Genomic DNA, 23,408 nt, shown 5'->3' with positions numbered 1-23,408 from the left:
TAAACTCTCTTGTAGTTGCTGGTGCTGTTCTGTATACTTCACTTTAGAACTATTTTCTGTTTGTGCCTACTTGAATGCATTTGAGTATATATCTCAAAAAATGGTACCAATCTCTGTTTCAGGGCTACAGCTTTAAACTACATTATTTCCATTCTCCATATGGTTTTTACATTCAGGAAAGGCTGAGTAATATCCCATTTTTTAATATTTAGATGTACTAAATTAGTCATGAAAATTAGCATGGGTTCACATGAAAAAAATATAAATGGATCCCACAAGAAACTTGGTCAATAATTAAGCTGCTGTTAATATAAAAAATGAAATGATTCTTTCTGTATTCTTTCACTGGGAACACTGAAAGTGTGAGGATTTATTATCACTCTAATTTGGTAAGTGTGATCAAGAAGAACAAATATTTTACTGATAGTTTCTTAACCAAAGTTAAAGTGAAAATGTTAGTCACTCGGTTGTGCCTGATTCTTTGTGACCCCATGGACTATAACCCACCAGGCTCCTCTGTCCGTGAAATTCTCCAGGCAAGATACTGGAGTGGGTAACTATTTCCTACTCCAGGGGAATCTTCTCCACCTGGGGATTGAACCCTGGTCTCCCACATTGCAGACAGATTCTTTACCGACTGAGCCACCAGGGAAGATGCTTCTTAACCAAAAAGTAATATAATTTTCTCTGAAATGTTCTTCATTTTCAATAATAAATAATAATACATTTACAAGTACAAATACAAAAGGCACAAAAGTGTATTTGTTCTTTCAACAGTGTTCCAGACACTGTTCAGGGTGCTGGAGATATGTTAATAGCTCAGCATGTCTGACTCTTTGTGACCCCATGGACTGTAGCAGGCTCCTCTGTCCATGGGATTCTCCAGGCAGGAATACTGGAATGGGTTGCCATTTCCTCCTCCAGGGAATCTTTATGACCCAGGGATCCAACCCACATTTCTTATGTCCCCTGCATTGGCAGGTGGGTTCTTTACCCCTAGAGCCACCTGGGAAGCCATCCCTGGCAGGAGTAATAGTTGTTGCAAGGCTCTCAGGTGGGGCAGAGGCTTTTAAGGGGCAACAAAGACACCTGTATGTCTGGAGGAGACTAGAAGAGGCAGTGTTGCAGAAACCAGTACTTGAGAAACCAAGAACCACACTCGGAGGGCTGGAGAACTCAGGTCTATTACGCCGGTGGGCCCAGAGAAGTTAACGCTCCAAGCTCTGAGCCCCGAACAAAGGAGTTACAGAGTTTTTATAGACAGACTATAGTGGGCAACACTGGCTGCTAATAGGCTGGTTTAAACTAAGGGCTTTGGGGCACGTGGGAACCGCAGTCAAGATGGGAAGGGGGATGCTTGACCTTTACACAGACAGGCATGATTAAGCAGGTTTGCAGGGGCTGGGGGAGAAGGCAATGGCACCCCACTCCAGTACTCTTGCCTGGAAAATCCCATGGACGGAGGAGCCTGGTAGGCTGCAGTCCATGGGGTCGCTAAAAGTCGGACACAACTGAGCGACTTCCCTTTCACTTTTCTCTTTCCTGCATTGGAGAAGGAAATGGCAACCCACTCCAGTGTTCTTGCCTGGAGAATCAATCCCAGGGACGGGGGAGCCTGGTGGGCTGCCGTCTACGGGGTCACACAGAGTTGGACATGACTGTAGTGACTTAGCAGCAGCAGCAGGGGCTGGGCAGTTGCAAAGAGCAGGACAAGGGTGAGTGAGATAAGCTTCAGTTCCTAGCATTGTAAGTCCCCACTTTCTGAGACTACGTGACCTACGTGATCCAGACTTTGCAAGGAGCAAGCTGAGTTACAGAGGCAGAAGGAGCAGGAGGTTATGTAAAATTTTAACTTTTCCTCTTCAGAAGGGCCAAAGGAAATAGGTAGCTAGAGTGGGGCATGGGGACCAGATTATCCACTATCATGGTAGCATACCCAATACCCTTTTTAAAGCCAGAGATTTTCAACCAGCTAATCCATAGAGGGGAAGGCATTTTCAAACTGCCTGCTCAAAACGCATTTCCCTCTGCTGCTGCCCATAGGTTGGAATGCATAAAAGCTTAAAAATAATGTCCTCCCCACTCCCCCATCCTCAGCCTTCCTTTTTTTTTCCACTTTGTTTCTCCTTCAAGAGTCTCCTTCTTGTTGCCCAGGAATAAAGAGCACTAAGAAAAGACTTATCAGAAAGATCTCAAGAGATTCCCATTTCCTTTTTTCTAATCCTCACAACCTAAGGGTCTTAGGTCTCTTCGGGTGGTTAGTTGTTGCAGTGGCAATTTTTTAAACAGCGTCATCTCAAAGTTGAATGTAGCACTAAGTATTGTGGAATGATTTTTGAGAGCATCTGTATCTTATGGTGCAAATTGCATGAGAAAAAATAAAAGCCGTCATTTCAGACTTCTCTACAAAGCATTTTTAAGGAGGCATCAGTTATGAGTCATCCCAGAAGCCATTTTAAAAGGTTAAGGAGCCAAAAGAAATTATTTTTAACATAAGGCTAATGGAGCAAGTGTATCATCTGAGGAAAATTAGGAAAGCATTCTACTTGATGTGATGCTTGGAGTCCAGTAAGCATCCGGTTTGGCTGGAATCCCCTGACTGCAGTGTGTAGTGGAGAGGTGTGTGCCCAGCTTGATTATTCCATCCTGAGGTCAGACACTCATGCAGTCAGAGAAGGTTTTTGAAAAGGGTCTGTTAAAATTGGGCCAGGCTGTACTTTGATTTTGTATTTGTCATGAGAGGACCTGTAGCACACTGAGCCTGGTCAAAAGGTTTCCCTTTCTCTTTTCACTAATAATTGCAGGGTTAGCCTTGTTTAGATATTAGCAAGACTGATCCTGCCCTCAGCCTGATGACAGGCTTTTTCAACTGTCCAAGCAGCCCTGGGCCCCAGAGCTGGCATCTCTCTCTCGTGAGACTGATGACACACTGGTTGGCAGTAAAGGAAGGTGGAGGCATTCTGCCCCCTCTATTGTCTGCTCAGGGCCACAGTGGTGCTCCTGGTGACCTCCAGTCCCAACTCTCTTATTTGGGACCCTTGGGGGGCCATTTGTTCTTCACTCTTTTATGGAGACATAGAAGCCAGGGGCATGATTTCTAAATAGAGAGGCATTAGACAAGGAATTTGCAGACTTAACACGTTCTGCTCCCCGGCGGCCGATGCGCAGGCCATATTTTGGGAGTGTCACAGAGGTCATGGTGTGCACTGTGACAGTCAGTCTCAGCTGTGGACATAAAAAGCTGCAGCTGCACCTGGGTCTTCAGAGCCATCAAGCGGTTTTTTTCTCAGAGTCACCCTGAACACAGGCAGACTCAAGAGACGAGAGAATTTTGGCCATTGGTTGAGCTGAGGGATGTGCTCAAGTGTATGTGTGTGTGTGTGTTGTTAATGAAAAAGGTGTTCACCGACGCTTATTAAAGGCAGTAAGCAGAGTTTATTTAGGACTGTTGTGGTAGCTATGAGGACCCCTGCCATAGGATTTTACAGTGGGGCAGAGGGATTGGGTTCAACTCTGAATGCAGCATGGACAAGTGGGAACTTATAGTCAAGGAGCAAGGTGTGTGTGTGTTAGGGAGCTGGTCAGTGGATGGAAAATTACCAAGAGAAAACATCAAGGGTAAGAGAGATTCTGGGTAAAGTGACCTGACTGGATTTTTACTGAAGACAAGGGTGGTTAGGTATCATCTGGGGGATGGTGGAGGATGTGAAACCCAATCAGATATGGAGGGTGGTCAGATATCAAGAACAGAGGGCTCTGGTTAAACTGACTTTTTAAGCAAGGTTCTTGCTAAAACTGCCTTTTACAAAGAAGTACACAGATGGGTCTAGGAAAAGATTCAGGAGTCCAACTCCAGTTTGGTCAACAAAGAATCTTTGTCATTGTGTATGTGTGTGCTTGTGTGTATGTGTTTGTACATATGTATATCTGTGTGTATACATATCTGTATCTGTGTGTGTGTGTGTGTGTGGTAGGGGGCTGGTGGGCAAGACATTCACAGACAGCAGAGTCGGTAGAGCGGGTCTCTAGGGAGAGGAGCCCTAGTGACTCACCACATTTTTAGGAATAAATGATGGAACAGTGGTGGTACAATAGAAATTAAAAGAGAAACAGGGAAGAACTGACTCGAGGAAGAGTTTGCAACTGTGCCTTCAGGAAGTCTTTGTAGAATTCGCATTCACCAGTGATACCTGTTCTTCTGAATTCATATTTCCTTCTTTCCTATGTTAATTGCCCTTCTTACCACATATCACCTTGATAATTGCTGGACATGTACAACTCCCGCTAACTCAGCTTGAACTTCCTCTGTGCAGGAGCCATGCTCTTTGTGTCACCGAGTCCTTTCTTCTCTTGTACAGACACTCAGTAAATGTTTGCAGATCAAATGAATGCATTTCAACACCTTCTTTCTGAATTTTGTTGATGTTGTTGGGAAAACTTGTAATTAGTAAAGAGTCAACATTTCACTTTCTAAGTGGTTAATAATCATATAATTAAAATGCTAACATGATAAGTGGTAAACATCTTGAGTTTCAAAGACTTTTGAAATATCCATGTCATCACTGGCTCTATAAACACATGATTTTAGTATACTAATACTTACCTAGTCTCTGTTATAATGTTTTTGCTGGAAAAATAGATTTCATAATACTTGCTTCATCTAACAAGGCTGTGATGATGAATATTTCAAAGCCCTTTAAGGAGTCAGTAGTGAAAGACTGATGTTATCAAGTACATTTGTTTGAGATTTTACTGTTGTTATAATAGAGAAAAATATCCATGTACACCTATCTATAAACCCTTCCAAAAACACAGGAGAATTTCAGTATATGTTTTTAAGCACCTTATTCATTCTTTTAAAAGGTCTTTGTGGCAATGATGACAATGAATCTGAAGGTACTCATAATAAGAATAGCTTCTGTAGCCCTTTATATAAAGCTCCATGTATTATCTCGGACTCAACAGTTCAGTAGGAATGGGGACAAGCTCTTTATAACCCTAAGTTACTGTTAAAGCACAAAGAATCAAAACAAACTGCAAAGTCATTTTAATGCAAATGTATTCATTTAGCTTTATCCCCAATGTTCTGAAATACGTTTATTTGATCTTCAGAAGGCATCTGGAAATTTAGAAAAAATATAAAGGAAGTAGTTATTAAGCATTCCATACGTTCCCACGAGATGACGGTCCTATTACAGCCTGTTATTGTCCGTTTCTTGGACGAGCCTTCTGTTCACGACTCTGGGAAGGCACCTTGGCAGAGAGCAGCCTTGCCTTCCCCTCCGCCCTTTCCTTTCCCTCTTCATCTACTTCCTGCACCCCTGCCCCAGGTCTGACTGCTGGGTGTTGGCACCCCCTGTCCTGGAAGGTCCCCCTGAGCTTCTATGGGATGTAGCCCAGGGTGGGGGTGTGCTTACTTAGCAGATTGGTGAAGAGGGGGGCCCTCCTCGAGGCAGAGGATTCACAAATGTCTATTATCATATAGTCAAACAACAGAAGTCATCTGAGAGGAGATGTTTTGCTGATTTTAAGGTTATTGTACATTTTCCCATGAAGATGCCTATGTGTTATTATCTTATGATCTGACTAATCCAGAAACTGGTTCATTGGTCCCTGCTGCTGCTGCTGCTGCTGCTAAGTCGCTTCAGTTGTATCCACCCTAGATGATCCCAAATTGACTGCATTAAGATTTAAAACCATATTAAAATTTCACATTGCATAATGAGTGTGGCCAGCAGGTGGAATCCAGAACCTTTGCTCTCCCTCATATACCTGACTTTGGTGTTTTCCATGTTTGTATTCTTTGTAGTAAAAGAAGGTCCAGCCCAGAACCTTGTGGGCACCATGTTCCCATGCTTACCATACAGTGTTCTAATTCTGGTTTTGGAGCGCCCTTCCCCACTGGAGTATGAGCTCCTTGTGGGTAGGGTTGGCTTCTTGTTCATCTCTGTTATTCCAGGGGAAGATATCTTATATAAGTAGGAAAGCAATATAGTTTAGTGAATGGATAATTAAAATGAATGTGCACTCATGAAAGCATGTGTTTGGCAGAGAGTCATTTAAAATTTCACATGCTAAGTTGCTTCAGTCATGTCTGACTCTGTGCAACTGTATGGACCACCGCCTGCCAGGCTCCTCTGTCCATGAGGATTCTCCAGGCAAGAATACTGGAATAGGTCGCCATGCCCTCCTCCAGGGGATCTTCCTGACCCAGGGATCAAACCCAGGTCTCTTATGTCTCCAGATTTTGATAACTCATATTGCAAAGTTAAGTCTTGTTTATTTGAATGCCATTAATTTGAAAGGTAGATATGGTAAAAAGTTATAAGTATTAAAACCACTCCTTTCAAGATCATAAACATATTCTAATAAAATGTTCTTTTGTGGTACTGCCAATAGGCATTATTTGCCATTATAATTTATGTAGTACTCAAAAGAATTTTATTTTATTGAAAATGTTTTTGGTTTGTGTCTTTTTAACTTTAGAGGAATTAACCTCTGTCTGACCTTGCTGTCTGATTTAGAAAGTTTTTAATAATGGACAGTGAAATTCATCTTGTAGAGCTGAAGAGCCACAAGAAGAGGAAAAAGCAGGAAAACAGTGACTCGGGAGATAATAAAGGGCTTTCCTGGTGGCTCAGCTGGTAAAGAATCTGCCCGCAATGTGGGAAACCTGAGTTCGATCCCTGGGTTGGGAAGATCCCCTGGAGAAGGGAAAGGCTACCCAACCCAGCATTCTTGCCTGGAGAATTCCATGGACTATATAGTCCATGGGGTCGCAAAGAGTCGGACACAGCTGAGCGACTTGCACTCACACTCACCTGTAGACAGTCCCACCTCTGCAGTTTGCAATTTGTCTTTGTTCTTACCGTTGTACTTCTGACTGACCAGCTGTAAACTGGAGATTCCCACGAGCCCCTCTTTGTGTGATGAACTTGATAGAGCTGTTCACAGAACTCAGGAAAACACTTACTTACTAGACTTCTTATAAAAGGGTATATAGTTCAGGAGCAGCCAGGTAGAAGAGAAGCACAGGCAAAGTATGAGAAGGGGCACAGAGAGGTCATGCCCTCTCCTGGTGCCACTCCCCACATTTCCAAGTGTTCACCAACCTCAGTCCCACCGTTGAGGGGTTTTTATGGAGGGTTCAGTACTTAGGCGTGCTTGATGAAACTGATTGGTCATTGGTGACTGAACTCAACCTCCCGCCCCCACAGTGCTGCTGAAATTTCCAACCCTCTAAGTCACATGACTGGTTCTCCAGGCAACCAGTCCCCATCCTTAGGTTACCTAGGAGTTTTCCAAAAGTCACTTTGTTAATATAAACTCAGTTGTGATGGAAAGGAGCTTGACACCCATTTCACCTTTATGACTGTTAAGCATTTCAGCATCTGAGGACAAAAGGCCAAATATAGCCAAAGATACACCTGTGATGCTTATATATGAAATAGCAAGAGTTTTAGCTCTGTGCAAGGAACAGGGAACAATTTCTTACAATTTTGTGTTTTTTATTATAAGTCACTATATCATACCATCTGCAGTCATTGTGACTTTTCACCTGCAGTCGTTTAGGGTGAGTAGTAGACAAAGGTCTGGAAATATTTTCTTTTTTTTATTGGGGTTTTACAGTGTTGTGTTAGTTTCTGCTGTGCAGCAAAGTGAATCAGCTGTGTGTATACATCCGTGCCCTCCCTCTTGGGCCTCAGTCAACCCTGCCACCCATCTCATCTGTCTGTCAGAGCACCAAGCTGAGCTTCCTGTGCTATACAGCACGTTCCCACTAGCTCTCTGTTTTATACATGGCTTGCACATATGTCAATCTGTTTCCCAGTTCATCCTCCCCTTCTGTGTCCACAAGTCTGCTCACTACATCTGTCTCTATTCCTGTCTTCCAAATAGGTTCATCTGTACTATTTTTCTAGATCCCACATATATATGTTAATATATATTTGTTTTTCTCTTTCTGACTTATTTCACTCTATATGACAGACTCTAGGCCTGGAAATATTTATAATGGTTGTAGAGGAATCAATATTTGCAGTAAAATACTTGCAATTCGTATATTTCCATTACTTTGTTTGTATTTAGAATAATAATGCATGTGGACTCAAGTAAGTTCTTTCTGATACAGCTTTGTGCCTTTTCTCCCCTTTATAGACCACTGGAACGATCCAGTGAAGATGTGGATATAATCTTCACACGGCTGAAAGAAGTTAAAGCTTTTGAGAAATTTCACCCAAATCTCCTTCATCAGATTTGTTTATGTGGTTATTATGAGAATCTGGAAAAAGGAATAACATGTAAGAAATGCAACTCCAGTGATGTGTTTTCATATATAAGTTTGTGATCATCTGTGGTTATGCTGTGGGGATGGATAGCAAATGGGGTATCTTTGTGCCAAACAGTTGAGCTCAATCAAAGGTATGAGGTTGACATTTCTCTCTCCTTGTTTATTCAGTTCTACACCAGCATTTCCTTAACTCCTTTGTCCATAGCATGTAAATGGTTCTTCCAGGGCAGCCTCCTTTTCAGATGGAGCCGGAAGGATTTATATATTCGGCAAGATCCTTGGAAGTTCTAATATACAATTATTTTCTGTAACCCTAGAAATATGGGAGCCAATAGGATATTAAATGGGCTTCCCTTGTGGCTCAGTGGTAAAGAATCCTCCTGCCAATGCAGGAGACACAGGAGTCTTAGGTTCAGTCCCTGGGTTGGGAAGAACCCCTGGAGAAGGAAATGGCAACCCTCTCCAGTATTCTTGCCTGGAGAATCCCATGGACAGAGGAGCCTGGTGTGCTATAGTCTATGGGGTCATAAAGAGTCGGACACGACTTAATAACTAAACAGCAACAGCAAAAGGATGTTAAATAAGATAAAAGGTCTCAAATAATGATAATAGTCATTTTAAAAATTAAAGCACAGCTGGTTTACAATAGTAATGTTTTGAATTAACCTCACTGATAACATCTATTCCAGATGTGACTAAGGGGTGGGGGGAGTAAAATGATAGGTTGACAGCTGCATTTAAAAAATATACAAGTACATTTTCATTAAAAAAGTAATGCTATTACCATCTGTTGGGATGCTTTATACTTCGGTAACAGAAAACTCCCATCCAACTGGTTTGACTATGTTTCCTATAAGGAGGGAACATCAGTTATCCACGTATAAGCAGTCCTGAGGTAGGATGGCTTCAGGACTGATTAAGTGGCTCAATGACGTTATTAAGGTCTCAAGTTTCTCTCATATTTTTGTTGGTTTATTTGTTTTTGCTGTTCAGCTTGAGGTGTCGGCTTTTGTACTCAGATTTGTCCCAAGTGGTTCTGAGGCAACTAGCTGCAGCCGTTGGAGGCACTGCATGCTGATACAAAACATTCCTGCTGAAGGACCTCTTTTTCAGAAGTCCCCCAGCAGACTTTCTGTATTGTTTCAATGAGAACTGCATCATGTGCCTCTGATTAAACCAATCACTGGCACAGAGTATGGGACCACATGATTGATTTAGACCAATCATGGTTACCCCGGTGGAGCTAGGGAAGAAACTCATATGCTCTGAGTATTTGGCCTTGTGGAGGAGAGTGGGAACTTGTATATAATCCATGTTCAGGGCATGATTTCAAGTGGGAAACTAGCAGGGTTTGTCACAACAGCATTGTAGAAAATTTAGAAGACAAAACGAATATCACCTACAATCCCCAAATCCAGAGATTGCTGTTTATGTTTTGTGTGCATCCTTCAAGATATCTGCCTATGTGCACACAAAGCACAGTCACACTTCTGTTTAAAAAATCATCCGTACATATTGTTTTCAAACCAATATTTTTTATTCTTACTTGGTAGGAACATTATTTTTTTAAGAGATAAGACTCTGTCTTCTATTTCTTACAGCCATTTTCAAAATGAGTCTTCTATGATGTGTAATGTGAATTTGATTGGCAAGTGATAATGTCTCTGGGGGCCAAGAAGTTCATGGAAGGCAAAGCCCTAAATCTAAAATAAGTCACTTACAAAGGCTAGGAATAGCAGAGTCACTGGCGAGGCCAGCTATAAACTCATCAGTCCCCCATCTTAAGCTTGTCTTCGCACCTGGTGGGACACCATTGTTGTCCTTGCCTTTCCCCAGCATGCTTTAGTCAGAGAGTTTAGAACAGCTTGTCATCATTAATTATGGCTCCCAGAAGCTTCCTCTTATGCAGTGAGCCCTAGCCTTGCCAGAACTCAACTTTCCCACTGAGTTGTCATGTGATTTTTCATTGAGCTACTTGACTTCTGAAGTAGGATTCTGTGAAAAGAATTTTAAAATATCAAATCATTCCATCTAGTTATTTAGCTAGAATATTTAAAAGGATAGTTGGGTTTGCATGAGATTTTTGAACCAGTGTTTCAAAATGACTTTCCAAACTGTTGGTCTTAACTAGGACATGGGAACTAAGATTCTCACTAAATAACTAAATGCTTTGTCTCTGAGATAACAAAAGTAAAGCAAAACTGAGTTCAGAAATTTCTGATGAGAATCATTTCCAAAGAGGTAACTCTTGATGCCTAAAAGCAGTGAATTTATACAAGAAACTAGCAAGTGGACAATGACAATATGGTAGTTAAAACTTTTTTAACCGATTTTATTTTTCTTAATCAGTCATTGGTTAGCTTGAAATGAGACATTCTATTCTGGAAAACATGTTGTTTTTTAATATAAATAGATTTGTGAAATTGAGGGTGGTGATCTGGTTTTGTTGAGTCACATAGTTTTTTAAACACATACCCCATCTAGAGTAATGATTTTCCAAGTATCACAACACAATGAAGTGCACTTAAGACAAATTACAGAGAATACCAGACAATTCTTCTTACATTCAAAGAATCTTATAGCCTTTAGGATTAACATCCCTTATTGCTACTGTATAAATATAAAAGAGTTCTGTTTAATAGAGTTCTGCTTCATGGAATGTTAAATAAATAGGATATTGCTTTGTTGATAGAAGAGGGAAAGAAAATTATGGTATGCTCTGGTGGGAATACATAGAGGAATCTCATCTAGGTCCAAGTTAGGCTCAGAACAGTCAGTGAGAAATTATCAGATTACGTGGTAAAACCAACTTACATTTGGCCTGCTTACCTGCCTGTTTCTTTTCCAGTATTTCGCCAAGGTGATATTGGAACCAACTGGTATGCTGTCCTGGCAGGGTCTTTGGATGTTAAAGTTTCTGAGACCAGCAGTCACCAGGTAAGATACCATATTCTTTTTATTTTCTTAAAGTAAGATTTAGTATTGTTATTTTTAATGATACATTATCCCTCTGTCTTGAATGCTATCAAAATTACATTTTCAAACCCATTTATCTTTCCCGTAGTTCAGAGTTCCATAGGTATGTGTTGAATTCTCAAGAAACATACATATTGAGTGTTTTCCACGATTTAAGTATGGTGCCAGGTGTGGAAATATGAAATGCAGAATGCCCTCCAGGAGCCTGCTGTCTGTTAGAAAAATGCAAACAAGTCCGCAGCAGTGGGAAACTGCCATTGTGTGAGGTGAAACGTGAGCAAAGGGGAAAGAGAAGCAAGTCTTCCGAGGTTCCTCCTTAGATCCTCCTGAATCTGGTTTCCTGGCTTTTCTCTGTCCTAAAAGTGACCCCCTTGTCAGCTTCAAAAATTTTTTATTTATTTTTGGCTGTGCTGGGTCTTCGTTGCAGCGTGGGCTTGTCTCTAGTTGGGGCGAGCAGGGGCTGCTCTCTGCTGTGGTTTCAGGCTTCTCATGGCAGTGGCTTCTCCTGCTGCAGAGCATAGGCTCCAGGGCACATGGGCTCAGTAGTTGCGGTTGCTGGGCTCCAGCGCATAGGCTCAATATCCGTGATGCATGCCATGGGCTTCATTGCCGTGTGGCGTGAGGGGTCTTTCCGGATCAGGGATTAAACTTGTGTCTACTTCATTGGCAGGCAGACTCTTTACCACTGAGCCACCAGGGAAGCCCCTCTTATCAGCCTTTCGTGAGCTCCAGCAATGCGGGAAACGTGGTCAAGGCAGTCTCCCGAATACCGCTCACTATTTAAGACAAATTACATCTCGTTGAATGTGGAGGGCCAAGAAACATGGGCTTACTTTATCTTCATTAGTCACCTCTGAGGAGCATGGTGTCCTAGTAGATAAAACTCATATTCTTGCTGCCTCCTCCATCATATTTGTGAGTTTGAAATGGGTCCTAGATTCTCCTTTCACATCTGCAGTGACCCTTTTGCCATCATTATTCCACATGGCCTATATGTACAGAACCTTCCTATGTAGAGCCAAGAACCTCTGGTCTCAAAAGGACACCCCTCTAGAGGCTGCCGTCCAGCTTCAGTATGAAAATGTTCTGAGTCTTATATTCACATGTATCAGAATTCAGATAAAAACTGAAGGAAGAGAATCGGCTAAGTACAAAATTGGAAAGAAATATCAAGAAAGGTCAAGGAATTAAAGGGACAAATAATCTCCAGCCAAATACCATGTTTAAGATAGTGCTTCTAAGCCTTTTCCACATGTGGCACACTTCAACTGTGAGAAACATCTATGACATACTCCATTTGAGGTTTAACTTTGTAGGAATTTGTGTGTATATTGGAGTTGTGGGCAGTTACCATCTAACAAGTGGATTGTTGGTTAGTGGACATTTGGAGTTTGGAGTACAGTAGCCTGTGTTCTGCCCATTGTCATGGAGGGTTAGGGTCTCAGGCCAGTACCCAAGTCCTCCTCACCTGAGAGTATACCTTTGCAGTGCATCCGTGCATCAAAAGTTCCATGAGGAACTGCCTGGAATCTGTGCCTGCTGGCCTCGATGGTACTGTCCTCCTGCCCTCTCTTGCAGGGCCAGTTCCCTCTTGAATTTCAGAGTGGCCCAAAGAGGGAGGTGAGTTTTTATTCTTATAAGTTGCCTCAGTTTTCCAGTGGGACTGAGAACAGCTAGCAGTTCTTGGATATTTGTTATGTGCTAGGCAATGTTCTCAGAGAAGGCAATGGCAACCTACTCCAGTACTCTTGCCTGGAAAATCCCATGGATGGAGGAGCCCTGTGGGCTGCAGTCCATGGGATCACTGAGGCGGACACGACTGAGCGCCTTCATTTTCACTTTTCACTTTCATGCATTGGAGAAGCAAATGGCAACCCACTCCAGTGTTCTTGCCTGGAGAATCCCAGGGACGGGAAGCCTGGTGGGCTGCCGTCTATGGGGTTGCACAGAGTCGGACACGACTGAGGTGACTTAGCAGCAGCAGCAGCAGGCAGTGTTCAAGCACTTAACTGTATTTACTTGCTCCTTTAACCCTGTGAGGTGGGTCACATTACTGTTTCATTTTACAAATGAGGAAACCAAGTCTTTGTGTGGCGAACTAACTAGTTTCAACTAACATATCTAGAAATTAGGGGGACCAGGATGAATAAGCAGTTAGGCATTTGAACATATGCTCTTAGCCAGCACTCTGTACTGTTTGACTCAGAAGAAATATGATGAAGCAATTCCCTCTCTCTTGGCTGTTTCTCATCCTTTCAGATCTTCTCATGCCCTGTACCTCCACATACCTTCTGCCTGCAGACTGCTGTCCAGGTGGGTCCCCTCCAGACCTTTTTGCTCAGAGTTGCTTCTGACGCTAACCTTCACCTGCTCTTACCTGCATGGATGTGCGGAGGGGACAGGGCCTAGAAAAGGATGATCTTCCTTCCTCCTCTGTCTGGTTGTTAATGAGTAATGAAGGTGATTCAGAAAAGCTGAATAAAGAAAGGTGAGGAAAGAGGAAAAGGAAGGAAGATGAAGATTAGGAAGGAGAAAAGTGAGAAGGGAAGAAAAGCAGGGAAGAGAGATGAGGAAAGAATTTGAAAAGGCAGAGGAAGTGTTCTTAAGGGAAGATAAAGATCAGCAGCAGCAATGTGCTGACACCTCAGATGCTAAGCTGGCATGAGATTTTGATGGTATTAATATAGTATTTGGCCAGGGGCTGCCAGAGTATTGCCCTTGACCAGTTATTTCTCAGTGTGGGGTGCTCCCCAAGAATAGCTGAGCAACAGTTGTGGATTTAAAAAAAAATTAGTAAACTTTAACTTTAGATTCTAGCTATGGCTTTGACCTCAGCCCCAATGAAGAGAACTTTCCTAAGTTGAGCTTTGTTGTTGTTCGGTCACTAAGTTGTGTCCAACTCTTTGTGAGCCCATGGACTGCAGCACACCAGGCTTCCTTGTTCTTCATTATCTCCCAGAGTTTGCTCAAACTCACGTCCATTGAGTTGGTGATGTTATCTAATTATCTCATCCTCTGTCGCTCACTTCTCCTTTTGCCTTCAATTTTTCCCAGCATCAGGGTCTTTTCCAGTGAGTTGCATCAGGTGGGCAAAGAATTGGAGCTTCAGCATCAGTCCTTCCAATGAATATTCAGGGTTGATTTCCTTTAGGACTGACTGGTTTGATCCCAGTTTGATCTGTAGTCCAAGGGACTCTTAAGAACCTTCTCTAGCATCACGATTTGGTAGCATCAGTTCTTTGGCATTCAGCCTTCTTTATGGTCCAAGTCTCACATCTGTACATGACTACTGAAAAAAACCATAGCTTTGACTACACAAACCTTTGTCAGCAAAGTGATATCTTTGCTTTTTAATATTCTGTCTAAGGTTTGTCATAGATTTTCTTCTAAGAGCAATAGTCTTTAAATTTTGTGGCTTCAATCACTGTCTGCAGTGATTTTGGAGCCCAAGAAAATAAAATCTGTCACTGGTTCCACTTTTTTCTCTTCTGTTTGGCATGAAGCTGGGCTTAGTCTTCTCATATTCTCATATTAGCTTTATACCAAAGCTGGCTTATCGCTTCTTCTTCTATGTACTTCACAGAATCCAACCACAGTCCCAGCCAGAGTTTTCTGAATTGATTTGTAGAGTCCCCAAGAAATAAGGAAGAGAAGACACATTGACCTCTATAGCCTCCAAACTTCCAGAGAAATAGACAGAAGACCAGCCTTCCAGCTAGCTCTGATGGACAAGATAGAATTCCAACCACATGAGAGGAAGGAGCTAAGGAGAATGAGTGAGATGGCTGACACTTCTCTCATGGCAAGTGACTCAAAAGACAAAAACAAAAAGGTCATTGCTATCTGCTCTGGCCTTGTAATGGACTCTGGGTCTCTTCCCAGTAGTGATGTGGCCAAATCAAGGCAGTGGGTTAGCCAATCAGAGTGGTACCCTGTATAAGTCAGGGTTCTCCAGATAACCAGTGTCAACAGGTGATAGATAGATATATAGATGGTAGACATTTCCTTTAAGAAATTGGCTTATGTGATTGTGGGCACTGCCATGTTGGAAATCCTCAGGGCAAGCTGGCAGGCTGAAATTCAGGTGAAAGCAGATGATGCAGACTTTACAGACTTTAATCTTAAAGTTGGAAATTCAGAGAGAATTTCTATGTTGCATTCTGGAAGCAGAATTCCATCTTTGGGAAACCTCAAGGGAGACATTGGCTTTTAAGACCTTCAACTGATTGGGTGAGGCCCACCCATGTTATGGAGAGTAATCTGTTTTAAAGTGCTGCTTGTAAATGTTCAGTTCAGTTCAGTTCAGTTCAGTCGCTCAGTCATGTCCGACTCTTTGCAACCCCATGAATCGCAGCACACCAAGCCTCCCTGTCCATCACCAACTCCCAGAGTTCACCCAAACCCACATCCATCGAGTCAGTGATGCCATCCAGCCATCTCATCCTCTGGCGTCCCCTTCTCCTCCTGCCCCCCAATCCCTCCCAGCATCAGAGTCTTTTCCAATGAATCAACTCTTCACATGAGGTGGCCAAAGTACTGGAGTTTCAGCTTTAGCATCATTCCTTCCAAAGAAATCCCAGGGCTGATCTCTTTCAGAATGGACTGGTTGGATCTCCTTGCAGTCCAAGGGACTCTCAAGAGTCTTCTCCAACACCACAGTTCAAAAGCATCAACTCTTCAGCGCTCAGCCTTCTTCACGGTCCAACTCTCACATCCATACATGACCACAGGAAAAACCATAGCCTTGACTAGACAGACCTTTGTTGGCAAAGTAACGTCTGTGCTTTTGAATATGCTATCTAGGTTGGTCATAACTTTCCTTCCAAGGAAATGTTAATCACACCTAAAAAATACTTTTACCTCAGAATCTAGGCTATTTGACTAAACAACTGGATACCATAGTCTAGCTAAGTTGACACATAAAATTAATTATCATATGCCCCTATCGTGGGGGGCAAAATGGGTTTGGGCAATGGGCCATGGGAGGAGAAGCCAGAAAAGACCTGGAATTCCCAGAGACCAGCACCGGCACTGCCCATTGCCTTCATATGCCACACTGTGCTGGGGTCCCCTGGGTATGCATTGACTTCATCTTTTATGCCCTGTTTTACAGGAGCTTGAAAACAAGGCTCAGTGACCTTAGGTATAACATTCCCAAACGTGTGGTCGCTCAGTTGTGTCCAACTCTTTGTGACCCCATGGACTGTACCCTACAAGGCTCCTCTGTCCATGGGATTTCCCAGGCAAGAGTACTGGAGTGGGTTGCCATTTCCTTCTCTAGGGGATCTTCCCGACCCAGGGATGAACCCGGGTCTCCTGCATTGCAGGAAGACACTTTACCCTCTAAGTCACCAGGGAAGCTGCAGGGCCACACAAATGTACATGGCTAAATTAAGATTTGAATTTCTATCAGACACACTCCCAATTTCACATTCTTCTTGCTTCTCATACGCAAATGAAAGGTGGGTGGGGGCCGAAAAAGAAGAAAAATTTAAAGAGACTAAGAGAGAATTAAGGAAATAGAAGTGAATTCTATTTAATTCCTTGAATTCCTTAATTAATAGAATTAAAGAAATAGAATTAAGCAAAGACTCAAATCTTTAAAAGTGGATAGAGCAGCGTTTCTTGCTAGCCTGCCCTCCACTTACTTGCCTCAAGTCTCACCCTGCCCTGCATGCCTCTCTTCTCATCTGAGAGTCAGGAGTCAGAGGAGATGGTGGAGATAAACTTCCAAACTTAAGCTCTGAGTTTCGGCTCCTCAGTGGGGTTTTAGCTGAGCCAGAATGGTGAGATGAGGGCTGAAATGGCTAATGGTGGCAGAGCGCTCACTATGAGCGGCTTTATGCAAAGCACTTTACAAGCTTTATTTCACTGGCTACACCCTACATCGCCTTCCCCCATTCAGTACTATGATTAGTCTCATTTCACAGATGCTCAATAACTTGCCCCAGGGCACACAGCCATTCAGTTTAGTTCAGTTGCTCACTCATGTCTGACTCTTTGCAACCCCATGGACTGCAGCACACCAGGCTTTCCTATTCATCACCAATTCCCAGAGCATGCTCAAATTCATGTCCATCAAGTCGGTGATGCCGTCCAACCATCTCATCCTCTGTCGTCCCCTTCTCCTCCTGCCATCAATTTTTCCCAGCATCAGGGTCTTTTCCTATGAGTCTGTTCTTTGCATCAGCTGGCCAAAGTATTGGAATTTCAGCTTCAGCATCAGTCCTTCCAATGAATATTCAGGACTGATCTCCTTTAGGATGGACTGGTTGGGTCTCCTTGCAGTCCAAGGGGCTCTCAAGAGTCTTCTCCAACACCACAGTTCAAAAGCATCAGTTCTTCAGCGCTCAGCTTTATAGTCCAACTCTCATGACTACTGGAAAAACCATAGCTTTGACTATATTGACCTTTGTCGGCAAAGTAATGTTCCTCCTTTTAAATATGCTGTCTAGGTTTGTCGTAGCTTTTCTTCCATTAGGTTGTTGTGATTCTAGGACTCAAGTTCTCGACCATTGTGCTTGTACAGGTGCCATCCAGAGGATGTGAGAGGGAAGGGATGGAGTGAGGGCTGAGCCATTTAGGAATGATGTGGGGAGGAGCAGCTTTTCCCCTGAAGCTCCTGCAGCCACCGTCCTGCATTTTGGATTCCAGCTCAGAGCTCCATGCCTCACCTCCAAGCTCCTCCTTTCAAGTGTTTGCACTCCCACCCCCCCGCCCCTCTACCCACCAAGGCCTACTGTTGGGGAACACCTGCTTTAGACCCAAAGACAAACAGTGAAATGAGCATGGCCCATCCCTTTAAAGGGTTTCTAAGTTGGAAGGTGGGATTGAGAAGTAGGGGTGATCAGGGAGGGAGATTTAGGTGTGGTATATACAAAGTAGAGGTGAAACGGGTATAATTGGTGTTGATGGGATGGGGGGGGATTGAGAGAAAGGGAGGAGCCTGACTTGGATGAAGAGGTGGGTGGTGATGCCACTGCTTGAAATAAGGAACATGGAAGAAAACGCATCACAGATTCTGGTACAGTATTTTCATATTATACATTTATTAGGTATTATTCATTGAATTTTTCTGAAAAAAAAAATCACTCTTCTACATGATACGAAGATATAACTTTCAAGAACACACAGAGCAGAAATATATTATCTTTGGCTCATAAATTCATATTACCTTCCTGCCTGTCTCAATATATTACTTTTTCTCCCCATCACCCTTTATATTAAACTTTTTTGCTCCCTAGGGTAAGAAAACATACGTCTCACTCTCTGTATGATTGGTTTGACAGATCCTCCTTGAATTTTTTGGACCCCACATGGAGGGTCATACTTATGTCTCATTGGCAATACCCTCTGAGCAGAGTAGTATTAAATCTCATCCTTTGCAAAGCATTTCACTTGCCCTCTTTCATTTGAGCTGCCCTGTTAGGTTGACCCAGCTGTGCTGCATCTTGCTAAGACACAGGTGAGTGAGTTGCCCACCCAGGATGACACAGTAGTAACCCGTAGCGCTGGAAATCACCTGACTTCCTTGCCCAATCCAGTGCTCTGCTGGTACCTCACTTAACATTAATCACACGTGCGGTGCATCCAGCTACCTGGGCGTAGGGGAGGGGCTATAGATACAAAGGGCGCATGCTCCCGGATACTGCCAGGATGCGTGGTGGTCACAGGGTGGTGGATCTTTCTGCACCCCCTTGGATCACACTGATGGCCAGCATTATAACAAAGAAAGCCACTGATTCCTCATTTGGGAGAACGATGAAAACACAAATGTTCAGTGAGTAGTAAGGTAAACTTCAGGCCCTTTCCGTGCAGGGGAGGGGGGAGGGGAAAAGCTACTGGGCTCGCCTCCCAGTTTTGCTTGGGATCAGCCCAGCAAAACACTTGCCAGTCAGTTTAGAAACAGTCTTTGCTAGCTGGGGAGGCAGGACCTTGTCTACTGACCACAGCCTCACCCTGTGGGTCCGTTCCTAGCTCAGGACCGGCAGATGAGGGTACAGAATCCTGCTGAGAATTGGTTGGAACCAGCTTCTCTGCTCTCATGCAGTAAGGCCAGTGCTCAATTCTGCTTCCTTGCCTTCTCCCAGTCCAAGGCCTCAAGCGTGGGCTGGAGGGGAGAAACCCCAAGCTCTGGATACAGAGAGGGATGTGGCCCGACCTCCCTGAGAGCCTCCCTGAGGAACTGGTCTCATGGTGCTTTCATTTCTTATGTTATAGCTGTGAAGCTGTGTGTGGGTAAGAACTTTGGGAAATACATGGATTATCCTGTTCCTATAACTATGGTGAACTTTTTAGAGTCTACCATCCTTGGAAATGCCTTCCTATCAACTATATCAATTGATATCCTTTATATTGACTCCACTGCTCCATAAAACAAAACCTACCTTGGAAGTACTTCTACCCTGTGTCCCTGAGCAGTTGTCGGAGGCATCTCTCCCAGCTTTGCAGACATTCTCCTGCCTGCTCACTCTGTCTTACCCCATGAAACTGAGAACGCCCAGCAAGGGGCCCTGCCTGCAGACCACTTCCCCATCCCAGACCAGAGCGTCCCAACTTGGCTCATGTGCTCATGTAGATTTCTACTCGGCATCCCAGGTTCTGTCAAGGATGAACCCTTCAGTTCCCAGCAAGACCTGCCCCCACTCTTGGTCTCTAACCTAAGTCTAAGCAGGACCTGTGGGCCTTCGGATATCCACAGCTGAACTCGTGTGCTCAACAGCCTGCCTGTCTCCAGTGCCTATTTAACTTAATGGGCTAAAAGCCAGAGATTTACATTCCTATTAGAATGAATAATACTGTGGGTGGACTATTCCTCATTAATATTTAGGTAGATTTCAGGTTAGAAGTGAGCATTAGAACAGGTTATAAACAAATATTAAGCTTTAAAACAATAGTTTTATAAAGCTCATTATCTCAGACAATATCCACTTCGTGTGAGTGGGAGAGGAGAGACAAGGTCCTGCTATTTTCTGCAGATTTTGTAAGTGGTATGGTAACTATTTTAATCTTGCTTTGGTAAGTATTTAAAATCTAAACATAAAGAAGGTTAAACTAATCTTTACACCAAAAAAGTATAACATTTCCCCAGTCACATGAAACGATTTCTGACGGCTGCAGAGCAAATACAAGTATATACTGAAAAATAGGGAATAGGATGGTTTAGTAATTAATATAACTCCTATCTATATTTCTGTAACAGATGTTTATTTAAAATGTTAATATTTACCTAATGCAATGCACGATCATGTAAATCTTTTGAAATTCTCAGAGCCACTTAATTACTATGTGACCACAAGCAAGTTAGAGTATGTGTAAATTGGAGATACTAGTCCTATCTTAAATAAGTTAATGTGTATAGAGCACTCAGTATGAAGCTTGACCAAGAGCAGGGGTTCCATGATTTTTTTCTTACTATTTTTAAGGAAAAGGTGATTGGCTAAAGTGGAGTGCTGTAGGTTGCAATGTTGCCATTTTACCACAGGAGGGCAGTGCTAGAATAGAAAAAGCAGGAAATGCGCATTGTATTCAAAATAGCAAGAAGTTTAACAGTGGTGTTCAGCCATTTCATGGGATCAGAGAATGGGGCTGTGTTTTGCCTTGGTCCTCACTTTATTCATCCTCTCCTCCATCTATAAAGTTCTATGGCAAGTTTTGGAAAATGATCTCTTACTGATTTCCCCCCTAAAGTAAAATGTGGGGTTTTTTTGGTTTGGTTTTTTTTTTTTTAAACCCTTTTTGTTTTAAAGATGTTTTTAAGTGTTGCATACTTGTAAAATTTGGAGGACAGGCATGTTTCTCTGTGTTGTTGCTTTATCTTTCCCCTTCTTTCTGTTTTTGCCAGATTCCTTAATACATTCTTTTGATCCATTATTTTCAGACATCGCTATCATCAGGAAACATTCTCTGAACCCATGTCTCAAGCCAGTAAAACCTGAAAGGTGCCTTGTCCACAGTGGTTGCTTGTAATCTTAATATTTGTCTATGCTCAGGTCACTGTCTTTGTTGAGACCTGATCAGAGTTTGTTTAGCATCCAGCCTGGGACCTTGGCGTACTGGGCTGAGTTTTGTTGCCGTGTAATTCTTGGTGTAGGCAGAGGCAAGAGAGAGCCCTGGTGCAGGACAGACTGGCTGCCCCTGAGACAAGGCTGGCCTCCCTGATTCGGTTATCAGATGCTAATACTGGGCCTCCCTGATTCGGTTATCAGATGCTAATACTGGGCCGTCTCATCAAACCTTCCTGCAGCCAGCTTGCCTGATCTTGTTAAGCTGTGTCTAATGCTGATTCCAGGGAAGAACTTGTCTTTGCTGTTTGTCAGGAAGAAAAGCACATTTGTCTTAGAAGTATTTTGCCTTCCTGCTTGGTAGTAAATCCTTTAGACTGCACATATACTCTAATGTCTTGACAAATTTAGAGATTAGGTTCCATTAAATTTTTATTTTCTAAAAGGACTTGGAACACTCCTTAAATTCAAGACTAAATTCAAGCTCATGAAACAAACCCTGCACAACAAAACTTAATGGAAAGTATTGCCTATAGGTCTAAAATATGTAAAAGTATTTGCTTTGTAAAAATTTATTTCAGGGTCTACAAACTTTAAGGACCAGTTTGTTCCTTGGCATGAACCCAACAAGTATCCAAAGCAATAAATATGTGGTAAGACAATTAACTCTTCTTGAGCCATTAATAAGGAATTGGTTAAATATACAAAATAAAATGGGCTTCCTAGGTGGCTCAGTGGTAAAGAATTTGCCTGCTGATGTAGGAGACTTGGTTCAAGCCCTGCATTGGTAAGATCCCCTGAAGGAGGAAATGGCAACCTGCACCAGTATTCTTGCCTGGAAAATTTCATGGACAGAGGAACCTGGTGAGCTACAGTCCGTGGGGTTGCAGAGAGTCAGACACAACTGAGTAACTGAGCATGTATGCAATGCATACATAATAAAATAACTGATACTCCTTAAAATTACAGGACAGTCAAAAATCGATGTAATTACCACAGAAAATCCTTCTATTTTATTTTAAATTTCATCAGAATGTCTAACTTGTGTAAATTGAATTTCTGTGGCTGCTTATAAATATCATTTGCAAGGTCCATGTGTATTAGCTTGAATTCCAGTGACACATAATCATGGCGTTTCTTAACGCCATTCCTATGTTCATACTGTAGCTATGTAGCTATGTTTGTAATGAAACAAACAAAATGCTTCATACGAGAATGCCTACTTTAAGAAAACCTAGTATACCATCTTCCAGACATACAAAGCAGATAAATACAGGGGTGATTAGTTGCAATACAAAAGGATTCTCTGATTTACAGCAGGATTCGTCAGAAGGGTTCCTTTGAATACATGCTCCCCCAGAGAGCTGAAGTGTTTTGCAGATCATTCAAACCACTTGACATCCAGATTGGGGGACAGAGAAACTTGGAATTTAAGCATTGAAAAAGCCATCATTAATTGGAGATTAACACAAAATGAATACGAGATTCTCTGTTACTTCAGTAGTAGAAAAACATAACTTGCTTTAGAAATGTAGATAGCCATATGTATATATATGCATAGATTAAGTTAGAAATAATATTTTCCTTTTTTTTTTTTTTTTGTGGAGCACCTGCGTGCCAGGAACCATGTAGGACTATCTATTATGTATATTGAATTCTACTACTAATCTTGTGAGAAAGATTGCACCATTTTGCAAATAAAAATACTGAGGCTCCTGGGAGCATTCTGCCCGAAGCCGGGGACTAGTAACTGACAGAAGTGAGTTTTGAATCTAGGTCTGCAAGGTGCACCGTCTTCTCCCTTTGCTGCCTCCAAGGGATTCCTACCCTCACTCTGCCCAACCCTTCCTATGCCTGATGCTCCCTGCCTTCCCCTCTACCCCGCCCCGGACCAGATTGTTGACATCTTTGATAACTCACCTAACACCAACTTTTATGAGTGAAGATAACCAGACTCCACCTATTCTGCTGAAACACATGCTGCTGCTGCTAAGTCGCTTCAGTCGTGTCCGACTCTGTGCGACCCTATGGACGGCAGCCCACCGGGCTCCTCTGTCCACGGGATTCTCTAGGCAAGAACACTGGAGTGGGTCGCGATTTTCCTCTCCGGCTGAAACACAGCAGTCCAAGACACTGTT

General features: G+C 42.8%; 1 protein-coding gene across 2 annotated transcripts in view; it reads left to right on the top strand.

Annotated features, from left to right (window-relative positions):
* The window catches only part of RAPGEF4 (Rap guanine nucleotide exchange factor 4), a 330,219-nt gene that overhangs the window by 53,714 nt on the left and 253,097 nt on the right, over positions 1-23,408 (top strand). For both annotated transcript variants that reach the window (NM_001192902.1, XM_015474949.3), the window contains exons 2-3: positions 8,158-8,300; positions 11,139-11,227. In NM_001192902.1, the coding sequence (NP_001179831.1) occupies positions 8,158-8,300; positions 11,139-11,227 (232 nt within the window). The remainder of the gene's footprint in view (positions 1-8,157; positions 8,301-11,138; positions 11,228-23,408) is intronic.

The sequence above is a fragment of the Bos taurus genome, chromosome 2 (genome assembly GCF_002263795.3).
Source record: "Bos taurus isolate L1 Dominette 01449 registration number 42190680 breed Hereford chromosome 2, ARS-UCD2.0, whole genome shotgun sequence".
Lineage (NCBI taxonomy): Eukaryota > Metazoa > Chordata > Mammalia > Artiodactyla > Bovidae > Bos > Bos taurus.
Note: the sequence above shows the minus strand (reverse complement) of the source record. Positions and strands in the feature narration are given on the sequence as shown.